The sequence below is a fragment of the Pomacea canaliculata genome, linkage group LG6 (assembly GCF_003073045.1).
Source record: "Pomacea canaliculata isolate SZHN2017 linkage group LG6, ASM307304v1, whole genome shotgun sequence".
Taxonomy (NCBI): domain Eukaryota; kingdom Metazoa; phylum Mollusca; class Gastropoda; order Architaenioglossa; family Ampullariidae; genus Pomacea; species Pomacea canaliculata.
This window is the reverse complement of record NC_037595.1, coordinates 1,684,031-1,699,078: the sequence shown is the minus strand read 5'-3', so window position 1 is coordinate 1,699,078 and position 15,048 is coordinate 1,684,031. Positions and strand designations below refer to the sequence as shown.

The 15,048-nt window shown below is 40.4% G+C and overlaps 3 protein-coding genes across 4 annotated transcripts; 1 reads left to right on the top strand and 2 right to left on the bottom strand.

The window, feature by feature from the left end:
- Window positions 1-2,011: 2,011 nt before the first annotated feature.
- LOC112567227 lies at window positions 2,012-6,137 on the bottom strand. Of its 2 annotated transcripts, none has more exons than XM_025243839.1 (4): window positions 6,055-6,137; window positions 4,915-5,024; window positions 3,190-3,402; window positions 2,012-2,953 (listed from the first exon to the last, which is right to left on the bottom strand). In XM_025243839.1, the coding sequence occupies exons 2-4, from the start codon at window positions 4,997-4,999 to the stop codon at window positions 2,781-2,783; spliced, it is 471 nt and encodes a 156-aa protein (XP_025099624.1). In that variant the 5' UTR covers window positions 5,000-5,024; window positions 6,055-6,137; the 3' UTR covers window positions 2,012-2,780. The 2 variants fall into 2 exon arrangements, with proteins under 2 accessions (XP_025099624.1, XP_025099625.1); XM_025243840.1 differs by lacking the exon at window positions 6,055-6,137 and adding an exon at window positions 5,663-6,024.
- A 1,447-nt stretch (window positions 6,138-7,584) lies between these two features.
- Window positions 7,585-9,826, bottom strand: LOC112567225 (apolipoprotein D-like). Its single transcript, XM_025243837.1, has 4 exons — window positions 9,531-9,826; window positions 8,986-9,107; window positions 8,413-8,498; window positions 7,585-7,997 (listed from the first exon to the last, which is right to left on the bottom strand). Exons 1-4 carry the CDS (start codon window positions 9,642-9,644, stop codon window positions 7,768-7,770), a joined length of 552 nt encoding a protein of 183 aa, XP_025099622.1. The 5' UTR covers window positions 9,645-9,826; the 3' UTR covers window positions 7,585-7,767.
- Window positions 9,827-10,641: 815 nt separating this feature from the next.
- LOC112567226 lies at window positions 10,642-12,917 on the top strand. Its single transcript, XM_025243838.1, has 4 exons — window positions 10,642-10,933; window positions 11,671-11,757; window positions 11,984-12,032; window positions 12,532-12,917. Exons 1-4 carry the CDS (start codon window positions 10,871-10,873, stop codon window positions 12,642-12,644), a joined length of 312 nt encoding a protein of 103 aa, XP_025099623.1. The 5' UTR covers window positions 10,642-10,870; the 3' UTR covers window positions 12,645-12,917.
- Window positions 12,918-15,048: the final 2,131 nt, after the last annotated feature.

The window sequence follows — 15,048 nt, the reverse complement described above, 5'->3', positions numbered from 1 at the left end:
CTAAGTTGATGAAAAAGAAAAAAATAGGGTTTAAAAAAAACAACGTTTGTCATTTTAGTGACGATGAAAAAGATGAAGATAATTTACAGCTTATATTCAAAAGTAAGCATAGTGCAATTTGTAAAAACGGTTACTAAAATAAGTTATTTTCAGTCTCATAATAAAGTATCTTACAATTAGACGTAACCATGAAATAAAAAAAAACCTATCGCAGAATATATTACCTAAAATTTCTGAACCCTCTTTTCCCCAAAATGACCTCCACCGAACTTGCACACTTCAAACCTTTATTAGTACTTTAATCTCTCCTTCGCTTCAAACAATGCTTTAATAACCCATTTTAACTGCATGCACGTATTGTACAGTGATACCTCGGTTCTCGAACGCCTTGACTTTCGACCAAATCGGTATTCGACCAGGAAATTCGAGAAAATTTTGTCTTGGAATTCGAACAAATATTTGGAACTCGAACATCCGAACGTCCGAGATGAGCCGAGTTGAGCCGAATGGCGTTCATTCTGCCCAGCGCGCCTTGCTTGCGTCATCAGTGACAATGACCATCCCCCTTCCCTCCTCCCTCCACATTCATTCCCTCCTGCCATAAAGTTTGGTACAGGTACAGTAAATGAAACACAATTTACTGTACTGTACAGTACATTTTTGTTTGTTTGTTTTTTTTTTTGTTGTTGTTTGTTTTAATAAATACACTTTTATTTCTTATTTCTTGTTGAGACTCATGTTTTTCTACATATTATATACAAATTAGGCCAGTAAATAGGCATTTTCTGGGGCTTGGAACGAATTAATCCAGTTTCCATTATTTCCTTTGGGTTTCATTGCTTCGGTTCTCGAACAATTTGGTTCTCGACCGTCCTCCCGGAACGAATTATGTTCGAGAACCGAGGTATCACTGTACTGATAATATAGATATTCTTCTAAATATATAGTACTTCAAAGGCAGCATATTTTACTAGACCTTCAATATAAACTACTGCAGCAATTTACTGCGTTTTATTCCATCATTAGACATTTCTTCTTGTATACATGTGTAGCGTGTACCGCAGCACCCAAACTGTCCAGTATAAATAGAAGGCAAAAGTCAGAAAATTGTCTTATAAGTACTTAAAATATATTGTGAAAATATCATTATTAAATTAGGCTTTTAGTTGTGTTGATCAATAAATATGCGGCTAGTAGATAAGCTACTGTGCATCTTTGGTTGAAATGAGTGACAACGACGCTCCTCCCCTTCTGCCTCGTGCTCCTCACTCGGGAAGTCACATTTCGCCTTCATGGGTTCGCTTTGTTTCCACTACCTAAAAATACTACTTCGGTAAGAGCAGGAAACCGTGAAAGTGGCTAAGAACTTCTCTTTGATTTAAATGGCTCTTTCTCCATGTTAATGAAGCTGAAATCGCGAAGGTCGTAGAATACGCCTACAGTGAAAGAAGCTACAAACCAAGCCACCCATAGGCTAGCTCATCCCCCGACTTCCCATGCACGCGCTTCGCAGTAAGAAAGTTGCTAAATGCTGATCGGATGTTGCCGTAGGTCACCCACCTTGATGAAATACCCTCATTACATCTAGTTCATTTCTGTTTTAGCGCGAGAGTGAGCGACTGCCAGTCAATCAGACAATCAAGTGGGGGGGGGGGGAGCTACTTCCAATTTTACAGGGCTTCAAACACAGCGCCATCCAGATACAAAATTCAACATAAAGAGAGCTAGCATCTTCAGGGTGTGTATCAGATCCCACTGATGTGGTAGCATTCGTACTTCCTTGTACTCAGGCACCCCCCACTCGCATGGCTGCCCTGAGTTCATTTCTCATCTCGGGCACGCTGTTCTTTCTCTGCACGTGGCATCTGTTTACAGGGCTGGCTGCTTGCCGTAATATAGCCTTAGCTGCTGACACGGCGTAAAACACCAATCCCCCCCCCCCCACTCGCACAAACCACCAGACACACGTACACACAAAACTAACCTCGAAATTCTGGATTTTTTTTTTTAAGTTTAATTTACAAACTGGGTAATAAGTGTCAATTAAGCTCCTGTTCCTTTATTTGTACAACAAAAAGCTATTAGCATTAAAGTTACATTACAATTACCTGAAGTAAGGGATAGACAGACAGACAGACAGTTTTCTCAAGACGTGGAGACGATCAGTCCACAGAGAGGCAGCGACAGCTGGCATGACATGGTCCCAACTAGAAAGGGATGCCCTGGACCGGGTCCGATGGCGGCGTGTGGTTGCGGCCCTATGCTCTACTGGGGGCGAATAGGAACGAAGAAGAAGAAGTAGTAGTAAGGGATGCAGAGAATTCACCAAACGAGCGACGAGCTGAACAGGTCTCTCGACAAGTTCAACCTCAATCGGAGATGTTTGGATCGATAGTGATCTCTGCTCTCAATAAATCAGATATGGATGAATAAATGGCTTGTTGATACGGGACAAGTGTCACCGCATGTTCTTTTAGCTGTGAAAAACACATAATATATGTGTACCTCCCTTTGTTAACATCAACGATAAGCTTCACCACAGGAACTCGATCGTGGATCTCTCAATGCACGTAGGTCCTAGTGAAGAAACTCACCCAGTGTCCATGTTTCTAACGATTTTCTTCTCAGAATATAGAAACATGTCACCAATCTTCTGCGCTGAAAGGGAGGTAAACATATAAATTCCAAACTATGCCAGTCCTATATGCAGGTAAACATGTAAAACTAACAACAAGAAATGTGGAAAGTTATTTGCAGATGACTGTCTCATCGATTCTGGTCTAAGTAAGGCTCGCGTTATCGCACGCCTGAAGAAGGTCTTTAGCTCGATCAAACGGGGCGCCATGCTCCCTCGTCTGGATGGCCTGGACTAAAGCAATCACATCTTGTCTTATCCCAAACTCAAGGACTGCCTCGACGGCTGGTGAGGCCCAGAAGGTTTGAGAATCATTTCCTGCAATAAAAATACTGTAAAATTACACATGAAACCAGTACTGCGAGTAGTTTTTAAAGTCATCGTAGAAAAGGAGTAATGGGAGTCCCGTGCCCTTTCAATGATTAAGGAGTGGGATGATAGAAACCACCCCAACCCTTCAGGTATTGATTCAGCAGCTTTATCGACACATTCACACAGATATATATATAGTCAAGGTAGAGGAGGTAATGATGTATATCTGGATTGAATTTTACCTCCATGCGGAAGCGAACCTTGTAGCTGCACGTCACCAGGTGAGCTGCTCGTTGGATAGTTTTGTATAGCTTTGTAAAGATCCACAGCTTTCTCGAACTTCTTGCCTGTTTCCCGTCTGTGATCTTCGCTAGCTCGTAGGATGTCAGAAACAGAAATTCCCATATTTAGAACTGCTTGCTCTGGGATGTTGAGATAGTCTTCTTGGCTAGTGGCTGTATGTAGCAACCAAGAAAAAAAAGTGCATGATTACTCGAAAACTACAAACTTTTTGATAAAAGATGACAAAATGGTTGATGTTCAAGATACTATACGCAAAAAATAAAAGATAAGAACTCCCATCGACAAATGACACGCTTTTATAGCAGATTGAATGAAATTTCGTATACTTTATCTGGATAATTCTACAATTCAGATATTGCTGAACAAGTCAAATAAGTGTTCATATAATTGTTTTTTATCAAAGTACTTTATGTGTTTCACAGAATTCAAAGGAAGGTCGTGTTTCTCTTTTTCCACAAGCTGCATGGCCTTTCTTAGTCCCTCTTATACTTACATCGACAGAAAGCTAGGAACACTACCCTGGCACTGGAGCCCAAAGCTAGCGGGTGATGCAGGGCTAAACAATTTCTCAAGAAATATTTGTGTTCTTTAGAATCACTAGGAGAGGAACAAGTTGAAATTATCTCCTGTGCAAACAGTCATCTGAGAAGACCCTTACCTCAGGTTAATGTAATATTATGTATATTCCTGCATGTGCCCAGGCAAGGTGCTGCAGAATCAATTTTTAAAAGCGTGATCGGTGATAAAGGTAAGTGTTTATCTTACGATGAAACTGGGACTGTGTTTATACCTGCAAGAAAAGAAAGCTTTACGCGTGCGGGTACCTGTGGTGCGATGCCAGACAGACAACAAGTAGTCGCTATTAAGAAAACTAGGGAGGGAGAATGTGGTGTGAGGGAAAGAGACGGGATGGCTATTGTCTTTGGCAAGGGGTTACAGGAGTGTGGCGACATCTTCTGGTGCTAGGACTAGAAAGAGGTTATAATTTTCTGATGATTTTGGTGTTGGTTGTAGTGCACCAGAAATGTAATGGTGGATGGGGATGAATATGGAATTAATGATCCTTATTATGAGGTAGTGGTCTCAGTAGTGAAGTTGTGTGCTGATGACAGTAATAAGTGAGAGAAAAGAGACGAGACAGAGGTGACAAAAGTGAAACAGTAGAAACAACATCAGCAACATCTCCTCCCTCACCACCACCACAGCCACCAGCATATTCCCCCCTGCCTGGTTCATCATTACCCCAGTCTTTATAGGATACTCGTACATTAGGCATCTCCGCACTTCATTCCCTGGGGTCAGGTGCATCTGATGTCTTTAAGTTTTATCTGGGTAGTTCTATTTTATGAATAGTTCAGCTGCCTTCCTCTTTTGAACGGTTCATCTAAAGATTTTCTTTGCACCTCATCCCAGGGAAACATCTACTTTCATGATCTTTCCCTTTGAGATTTCTAGCAAAGTCCTTGTTACTAAATGATATATGCCAACGAGTTCACTGAAAGGCTTGGAGAAAGGGGAAGTTATCAAAAATTTTCTTTTCCTACGACACTCAATCTAGTGTGTCATACAGAAATGCACATGCATAACAGGCAGAATGTACATAAATACAATTGCTCAGATAATATGCTGGTCAGCTGTTGTAGAGTTTGTGGAGGAAGACCCACCTTGGATGCTTCGCAGATTAGATGACTGAATTGCGGGAAAAGTAGCCAGAACTTCCCCAGAATTTGCTAAATACTGATCTTCCATGACTGGTCCCAACTATCACCAAAACCTGAAGCAAAATAAAGATATGACTAACCCTGGATTATCGGTTGCTTTTTAAAAGAATGCTCTGTTGCCACTCTACAGATTTATTATACATACATATGTTTGAGACATACACCGCCCCCCATGATTTCTGACTTGTATGTGGTGTATTCTTCATGAATAATAATCTATCCTATGTTTAATCAATACAAAAGTGTTCGTGCATATACCGCACTATATTATAAATCACTTGATTCCCATTATACATTATAATCCACAATATAAATCACTTGATTCTTCAATAAGTTTAAGTCAAAAATATGAAAAGACGGATAGAGGGAGGCATTGAAAAATGGATTTAAAAAATGCTGCTCTCTGTAAAATGCATTAACTCAGTTCTATTGTTGTATGTATACTTATATGCACACAGTATAACTACGCACTCAAGCGCACATACACACACAGAGTAAATCACAAAATATAAAATAGTAAGAACGACATTATCCGTGTCACTGACTCTATGTCAGGCCTGGTACATATTGATTCTGTAGCTTATATCCGTGAAATCTGTTTGCAACTCAGGTTATTAAAGAATAAATAATATTAACCAATAATGAACTACATCGAAGCACACTGAATAGCCCACAAGCCAGCTTTACTTACTCGGTTTTAAATACTTTTTGACTGCCGATCTTCTAGCGAACGGAAATCCGTGTTATACTAAGATGGCGGAATGGCAAGACACATACGTAACATCTTTATTAATCACTTCCGGGAAATAAATTAATTAATCTGCAATGTGAATATAACATCAGACGTTACATGATGATTGCATCATAATAAAATAGGGAGCGGGTGCCAGGTGTATGAGAACCTTCACTCAAAGACGTTTCCTAGCCATGATTTAGTTGTATATGCTCACGACCTCTTACTCAGGGCGGGAAAAGACAGCATCGATGGGAAAAATGGATAGGGTAAGGAATCAACATAAGCATTACGAAAAGAATTCGATTAAAAAATATCATCATCATCAAGAAGGGACAGGGTTTGCTTACATTTTGATCGAACACAATCAGAAATGCTCTTGCTTGTCCTCACTACCTCCACGTTTCTAGTAAGAAATTAGTCGAATTTCCGGTCGTATAGATATAAATATTCTTAGGGCTTTCCCGTCTTATGTGTCAATTAAACTAGATAAACTCCAGTGCTAGATCATTGACAAATCTACTAATGAACATTTAATATGTTATTTAGCTGGATAACAAAAATCAGTAGGCTTTGCATGCATGCAAATGCCTAAAAGTACTTTTCTCTTAAAGGTCGGTTAGTTATTTATGTGCTCTGAGCGGGGAACCTTTTTTTCTCAAAGGGCTAATATGGTACATACAATATCATGCGTGGGCCATACGAAATTATCTACTTAAAAATTCCCTGTTTATTTTGGATAAGTTTTAGTTTTGTCACGATGTGCCAGCACTTTTACAAAGAGCACAATCCCAGTCTGCCTAGAAATGTTGTTCACTGAGTCACCACAATACGTTTTTCGTAAATAAACTAACTAAAAATATGTTCTGTTTCTATGAGAAGTATAGAGAAGCAACTGTTTGGAGTCTGTAAAATATATGTTTACATTTAGATAGCTCCTAGAGGAGAAAGAGAATAAACTAATATAACCTTGTTTCTTACTGAACAGATTTCTGTTTGTGGTTTGCAGTGGAGGTACAGTAGCAATAATAGTATTGTAATAATCATAATGACATGCGTGTACTAATCATGTACACACATACCTCTTGCTACACACATGTATACTTGAACTTGCATAAACTTATAAACCTAAGCAAATTTTTACCACCAAAGCCTTTTCATTTGTTTATCCTTTGAAAATTCGTGAAAAGATAACTACCTACAGGTAGGATGAAGTGATATCCCTTCTCCTAAACACCTACAACGTTTCTTGTCGGGGCCTGTGGATTTTCGCTGTTGTTGTCGTCTACCTAGTCCTGTTATTGGTGTCTACCGAGTGCTGATGTTGGTGTCTAACGATTCCTGTTTTTGTTATTGTTTTCTAATGTTTGTAATACAGTTGTTACCTTCTTCCTCGACTAATGGTCTTTTTTGGGGGATTGCCGGCTTTCTGCTCTACGTACTATTTTCCTTGCACCTGCCTCCTGCTCCGTTCATTTTCTCTATTGTGTTGATGCGACCTCTGTGACAGTCACCGATGTGTGAATCCCCCAAAAATGGACACCTGTGTTCCTCTTTGTCAACTTTGTCACCGTTAGGACAGGTAATAAATCCTATTATTTTAGGCTGCTTCGTGATCGCTAATACATCATCAATTCTAGAATCGGTACCCGTGTAGTTCCTGGCATGTATGTGCCTTGTCTTTGTAAAGCGCTTTCAGCCCGCTGTGATGGTAGTGAAAGGTGACACAAATCATGTTAATGGAAATGCTGTTTCCGACAGCCAAAATTACATAATTGTTGTTCAAATAACAGAACAAAGTTTTAAATTGGAACGTCTACGAAAGCTCTCCATTCCTAACATAAAAAAGGCAAAAAACAAAAACAAAACAAACACACACATAAAACAACTTTCTGGTGTTTAATTCGCTTCAGAAGGTACAAAATGTGTGTTTATTTGTCCTGCATGTTTTGGACAACATCACCTACCTCCTACCCTCACCCATACGCAATCAACCAGACATATTTGACTGTATAAAAACTAAAAGGTTATAGTCAAGAGAAAGTTTCATCCTTATCACGTGATTAAGGGGGGCAGCCAGACTGGTCAGTCTGGACAAAGTGTCGGACGTCGACGCCGAAGGCAGTCAGCTTCCCCTTCAGACCGTCGGCGATAGACGCTCGCAGGGTCATGTTGCGGGACAGGATCCACGCGAACTCGAAGCGGGCCAGCCCCAGGATGGACTGACAGGAGTAGATCAGGGAGTAGGTCTTGTAGTCGGTGTCCACCACCCAGTAGGGCGCGTACGGCGAGCCTATCAGACAGTCCACACCAGACTTACAGCATGGTCACAAATAAAGGATTACCACTGTCTTTGATGAATTGTTTGTAATAACTAGAAACAATATAAAACATGTGCATTGGAATATAAAAAATCAGATGATTCAAATATTTTATACGCATTTATGGAGGTTACTCCTTAAAATCAATCACGCCAATTTTAAATGCACTTACAATATGCTCAGAAAGAAGTCTTTCAAAAGAAATAAGTATTTTGAACTTGTTTTACGATATCATTTACGAGTTTGCTGTAAAATGCTTGTGAAATTTCAATGCAGAGAGCTATACTGCCATTAACAGTTGGCTGCTTCGTGAGCCTCTCCTGTTAAATGTACGAGCTTTTAAATACTGCGAGTTCAGATGTGACAGGTCTACAAATGAACACTCACTTTCGGTGAACCTAACAGACAATTGTGCAGGCTTGGATGGGTCTGAGATGAAGGCTTCGCCAATGGCCTGCTTCTCGACGCCATTCCTGTAACCATAGAAACAACTTTCTCGTCTTAGTCTTATTTTCATTCTCGTTTTATTTATATATACAGTGTGTGTATGTGTTATATATTCTCTGTGTGTGTGTTTTCTATATATATGTGTGTGTTTTCTATATATGTATTGTGTGTTATATATGCTATATATATTTTGTGTGTGTGTTCTACATATATATATAGTGTGTGTGTGTTTTAGGGAATGGAAGAGTTGTGTGTGCGTGCGCACGCGTAAGGGAGCTCGAAAGAAAGAAAGGATGAGGGATAGAGATATTGGGGACATCACATACATTCCTTGCAGTTGTATATTATTGGTGACACCGATATCTCAACATGTCTATCCCATACCCAGTTCTCAAGATAATTTAGCCTATCATCAAACTGAGCTAGTCTGCGACTATTTCTCTGTAGACTGTGCACGTCCATCGTGTCAACGGCTAAAAAGGACTAAAGCATCGGAGGGAAGCTGCGACTCACTCGATCTGGCGATTGAAGACTCGAATGCGGCCATTGTCCTTTAGGGAGTAGCGGGCGCGAATACATTTACCCGCCTCGAAGGTGTTTGGGAACACAAAGATCTCGTACCAGTCGCCAAGATACTGGAACATAAATAAACTTAATTAAAATTTTGTTAACAACACATTTTTTAAGTTCCGTAAAGCAGCATCTTCATCGCTAAGCAGAAAAGCTTCAAATTTCTTTATTTTTGGCTGATTTCTTTCTTTCTTCAGTCTTTTAAAGAAATAGCTCTCTTCTCTTAAGATTTAGTGAACCATAACAAACATTTACATTTTTTGAGTAAGCCGGCTAAAGGCCACTCATGCAGAGAGATTTACCTTTTTTTAAGTCTTTGCTTGTAAGTTTATCCCATTAACATGACGAACCGTACGTGTTGCCAACAGAAATAAACTCAAAGAAGAAGGCAACAAAAAGAGAAGACTGAAAAGTGCGAACAGTACCATGAATGTTGAACAAACCCTAACTAAAAATAAACAGCAAGAGTAAACTTTTGCAACACTCACCTGACTGGCATTCAGTTTACTTTGGGAGACCACCGGGGGACACGCTCCGAAGCCGGTTACCTGGGCAGCTGTTACAGCCAGAAGGCAGGCAAAGATGATCAGTTGGGGGCCCATTGTGTCCACAGGTCGACTCCAAGTCTCCGTAAAACTGCTTTTGTGGAAGAGAATGCGCAAGGTGAATACAAACTGTTCTTTTATAGACTAAACTCTCGAGTGGGTATGTTGTGTAACTACCCACGTGACTGTTTTATAAGCTGGGTGTGGGGTGAAGGTCATCAGGTGAACGGGTGGAGGGTTGATCCTTTTATCAGGCTGGAGCTGACATGTGAAAAGAGGTTTTCAGGTCAGGCTGTTTACGACAGGTAGAGTATAAGGGAAACGACTCGATGCTGATGGTGACTACAAACTGCAAGTGTACCAATTTCCCTCCCCTTTGTTGAATCAACATTTTTTTCTGTTTTGTTTGCTTTTTGTCTCTTTATCCAAGAATTATTTCCTAGACAGCTGACACAAGATATTAAATAAAGCCGTACTTTGTGCACTGGGGGATGCCCTGTAAAGAGGAATGCTCAAACAACGCAATCAATTTGCTCTGGTTGTTTTTGTGGTTGGTAAAATTTAGTGCCAGGCTTTTTAAGTGGATGTAAAAGTACAAAGCTATGGAGTGAGGATCATTGGTGTTTTACTTCCAGTTAGCAACTAAGGCAAAACAGCTGGCCATGTAAACAGGTGTCAAAGTATAGAGCTATTTTAACTAGCTTGATAAGATTAGGACACGAACTTATATCCCCTGGACAGCTGGCAGACGATTTTTTTTTCACTTAACTGCTAGAACGAGGCTCCAGACCACAAAACTTCCGATTCTTTCACATTTCAGATTAACTACTAAAAAGAGGCAGGAAACGACATAGCTTCCGGTTTATTCACATTCTTTGTTACGGCTCGCCGAGACTAACAGCAGATCACTTCGCAACAGGCCAAGAGTGAGTCTCGGCATACAGACATCAGTCCATAAATACACGTCCATGATTAGGAAGGAAAGAGTAGCTGAGTAGGGGGCGGGGCTGACAGGCACGTCAGAAGAGGAATGACGCAAGCGGACGCTGTCATCATATGCTGTGACGTCACGCCGATGACGTGAGACCCGCAGGGCGAGATCCGCCATGTTTCCCAGTTATTTCCGAGCACACTGTTAGCGACAGTCCGCCTTCTACACTCTCCATGTCCCTGGCAAGTGTGTATTAACATTGTTGTGTCTTCTTTTGAGGTCTGCTGGCATCTGGTGGTCTTCGGAACCTTGGGGGGCGCAGTCTGGGGTGCTCTTCTGGCAGCGGCTGGCAATGGAGTCGGGAGCGGAGGGCATCATTCTCCAACCTCTTTGGAAAATTCACAACATCGATTGGGTGCGTGAGATATTGGCACACAATAGGGGCTCGAATCAAGACTGTATATCACACGACTGCCGCCACTAACATTGCCACAAAAAACTTTGACAGAACTTTAAATGCAGAGAAAACAATTTAAAGGCAGCGAAACTTAAGTTGTCAAATCATACATTTAAAGATTGTTCTTAACAAAGTAATGTGTCGAAGAACCAGACATCTGAAGTGCATAAAAGTCCTGTTGTGATAGTAGACATATTGACGAAGATTTTGACCAAGCTCAGAAGGTTTGACCAAAGTTTCGATGTCTCGTAAGTTCACCCCCTAATCATTGGCTTCCTTTGGCCTTCACACACAACTTTATAAAAGTTGGCAAAACGGTCAGCATTTGTCCGGTTAAGAACGCTTTTAAGGCAGGAATAATAAAGTATTGTGTTGTAGATTCACTGAAGTGTGGCCTTGAAAGTATGGGTGAGTTACCAGAAAGAAATAGACGTGTATTAACGTTCTTACTTTTGTTCTATCGATGCCGATGATGGTTGGAAATATGTCACTGGATACTTGGCAGAAATGTTTCTCATTATTATTTTTGACAAATAGCAATGTTATTAGCAGCATTGATGATGATGATGATGATGATGATGACGACGACGACGACGACGACGACGACGATGACGATGATGATGATGATGATGATGATGATGATGATGATGATGATGATGATGATGATGATGATGATGATGATGATGATGATGCAGAGTGACAGACGGAACGTGTTTGAGACAGAACCCTCGAGCCCCACTCTAGACTTGCCGCGGCGAAGCTACAACATCAGCTACCGCTATGTAAGTAGCTACTCGACATCTTTGCCTTACAATGCCGTCACCTCCAGAGGTAGCCACCTTTGTGACAAATGCACTTAGCTGCACGCACTTGGTCTGTGACAAATGCAGTATGGTTCCCAGAAACAGAAAAACGCGTGCGCTCTGTGTAACCAGTCCTATTATCTACACACATTCCTTTCGTAAAAAAAACTTGCTTTCAACATTTCTGGTTTCTCTTCATGTGCAGGATCTGGTCATGAGAGATGTAGACGGATCTCAGTTCGGTGACAAAGTCGGTAAGAATTTCAAATTCTCTCGGCAGAACAGTCCTCTCGTCTCACTTTGCTCTGATCCTTTTCGGTTTCCGCCATTTTCTCCACATCTTGCACATTTTATCATCATCATCTCTGTAATTTACTGTTGTTTTAATATGTCTGCCTTACACTGTAATCGCATGACTTTGTTCATTATCGAAAGACAAAAATTACATCGCGTTTCCTTTTGTCCAGTTATACCTTACTCTAACAACTTTCTTTTCTTCTAATACTCATTCCCCTCCTCCAATTTGTCACCTCCTTAATTTTATGGCATCGTGTAATGATATTAATAACAATAATTATAAATTATGGGGTTTTGTGCTTTTGTATGATTGTGATGGTGTGTTTGTGTTCTTATTTACGTTTTTGTTTCCTTGCTTGCTTGCTGGCTGGCCAGCTGGCTTGTTCTGAAAGTGGGTATTTTAGTACATTTAGTACAGATTTGTGTACATGCTCAGAAGGAGTCTCCTGCTTTCAGACAAATTGCGAGACTTGGCTGGCAATGCACAACTAAGCGGAGGGTGGTGCCGGCCGCTTTGGAGCCAGAAGTGGTCATGGCTGAGTGCAGACACAGGGCGCAGCAGTGCTTAGCGTCGCTCGTGCAGAGGCAGTCGAGTGTGCACGCGCGTGCCGTGGAGAGTGTGAACACTGCGGACAGTGAATAGTTATTTACAGTTCAGTGAGCTGCGTAACCAGTCAGTCGTCTTATTGCATGCTACGTACCTGTACCTATACATACAGATCTAATAGCTCTTGAGAAGTAACTCATAGTTCACGTTGAAGTACAAAGTATATATTCCTATTTTATAATATATTTACAATATCCTTGATTAAAATGAGGGGCATCTTTTTTTGCAACCATTATCAGGCTCGATTTTGTTTCCTCCTATGAGTGGAAGGTGGTGCACAAGCACTACATCTAACCCCTCCACCTACCACAAAGTCAAAGGTACCGACAAAAGTGAAGACACAATGTAAAGCAGTGAGTCCTTGGATGCTGACATCCTACGGGAAACGTTATGAAGCAAGACTGGTATGTGAGGAAGACATAACGTGAGAATTTGTAAATAAGAAATAAGAAGCGATCAGGAAGTTATGAAGAATAAGGAGAATAACGGTGACTGTACCAAGACATTTAAAAAAAAAGGTAGATAGAGGACAAAACATTAATAACAAATGTGGTTAGACCAGGAAGACAAGAAGAAAAAAAGCAACTGAACCAGGAGGACGTATATTAAAAAGTGATATAAGCAAGAAAAATATAGAAGAAAAGCGGAATACAATTCTGCGAACCACCTTTGTCACCCTGATGTTCACAGCACGAGAAGCTGGATGATGATGATGATGATGATGATGATAATAATAATAATAATAATAATAATAATAATAATAATAATAATAATAATAATAATAATAATAATAATAATAATAATAATAATAATAATAATAATAATAATAAAAAAAATAATAATAATAATAATAATAATTTGTAAAGTATATACTCATGCTCTTAGCGCTTAAGAACAAGAACGAAACATGGACAGCCCACAAGGGACAGAAAAACAAATAACATGTGAACTATAGAATAAACAACGTACTAAACGAAGAATAAAATCAAATACAAAAAGCAAAAAGAGGAACCGAATAACAAGAACAAGAGCTGAGAGTAACATGATATGGCAAAAGGAAGGGTGTGACAAAGGACTGGCATTATGGGAAAGGTTGTTATGAGTAATGTTTAGGGTACACGGGGGTTCACAGAGATATGAGGCAAGGGTTACAAAGGTCGACATCCTATTCACAGGCACTCAAGTTTGCGCCGTGATGAATATTTTAAATCTTAAACTGACCACCTTCACTCGTACACCTGCTAGTCCAACGGGAAGAGGTCGAAAGAGCTGTACTCGGTCTCAAAGATGGAAATCCAACTGGCGTTGACGACATTCCAGCTGAGCTGCTCAAGTCAGGTGTGAAGGAAACAACAAATACCCTAACTACATGCATGTAGGAATCTCTAGCTTTGTAAAAAGATAACACGCGCAACCAAAATTGCCCACAGATGTCCTGCACTGTCACGTGACTATTTCTAGAGCTTCTTTTCTAGTGACATTCTCGCTCACTGAAGAGCGCGAACAAGTAAACTGTGTCGATAAAAGCAGCTTGGTTCCATTGGAATACTGTTACAGAAAAAGTCGTCTGATAAATTATAATCTTATAAAAAGTAATCCAAATTAAATTTCAGGCTGCAGAACTGTAGATCGACAAATTATGTTACTTGGTGTTGGCTCGTTATAAAGTAAATCGTCACTGATGATTTTTTTCCCATTAAATATATTTTCTACTTCACCATCAAAACATGCTGGGTGTACAAGATTCATTTAATTTAGCTCTGAAAAGCACACTTTGTTATGGCTTATAATTGCTTATGCAGTGCCTTCTATATAGTTCATATAGTTCACGTTTAATTGTGTGAAGCCAAAGGTTAACTTGCAGGAAACTGAAAGGTCATGTTCAAGTTGTTCCCGCACAAAGATTGCCCCACTTATATAAATCCTTAGTCTTTGCACCAGTTTCAGGGCGTTTGCCAAGGCTAAATAGCCGATCCTGGTCAGAAGTAGGTTATCTAAATATTTGGTAAAGTACATGTCAGTTTGTACATCTTGATAAGATTTAGCCCCTTTAGTGTTTACGTTGTCACGTGAGGAGGCTTCGTCCTGGGTTCAGCTCTCGTCTCTAGGACGCGGCTGTTTTTCTGCTTGTGGACCAGTATACAGTCAGGTTGGCTGTTCTGGGTTCCGCTCTCGTCTCGGGCATGCTATTTTTTTTTTCTTTGTGTGTGGCATCTGTTTACAGGGCTGGCTGCCTGGGTGTGATATAGCCTTATAGTTGCTGGCTCGGTGTAAATCACCAATCTCCCTTCCTCCCAAGTGACCCAACACACATGAATACAGGGGGCGCTATGGGGAGTAGATACCAAAGTCGTTGAAGAAAAGGA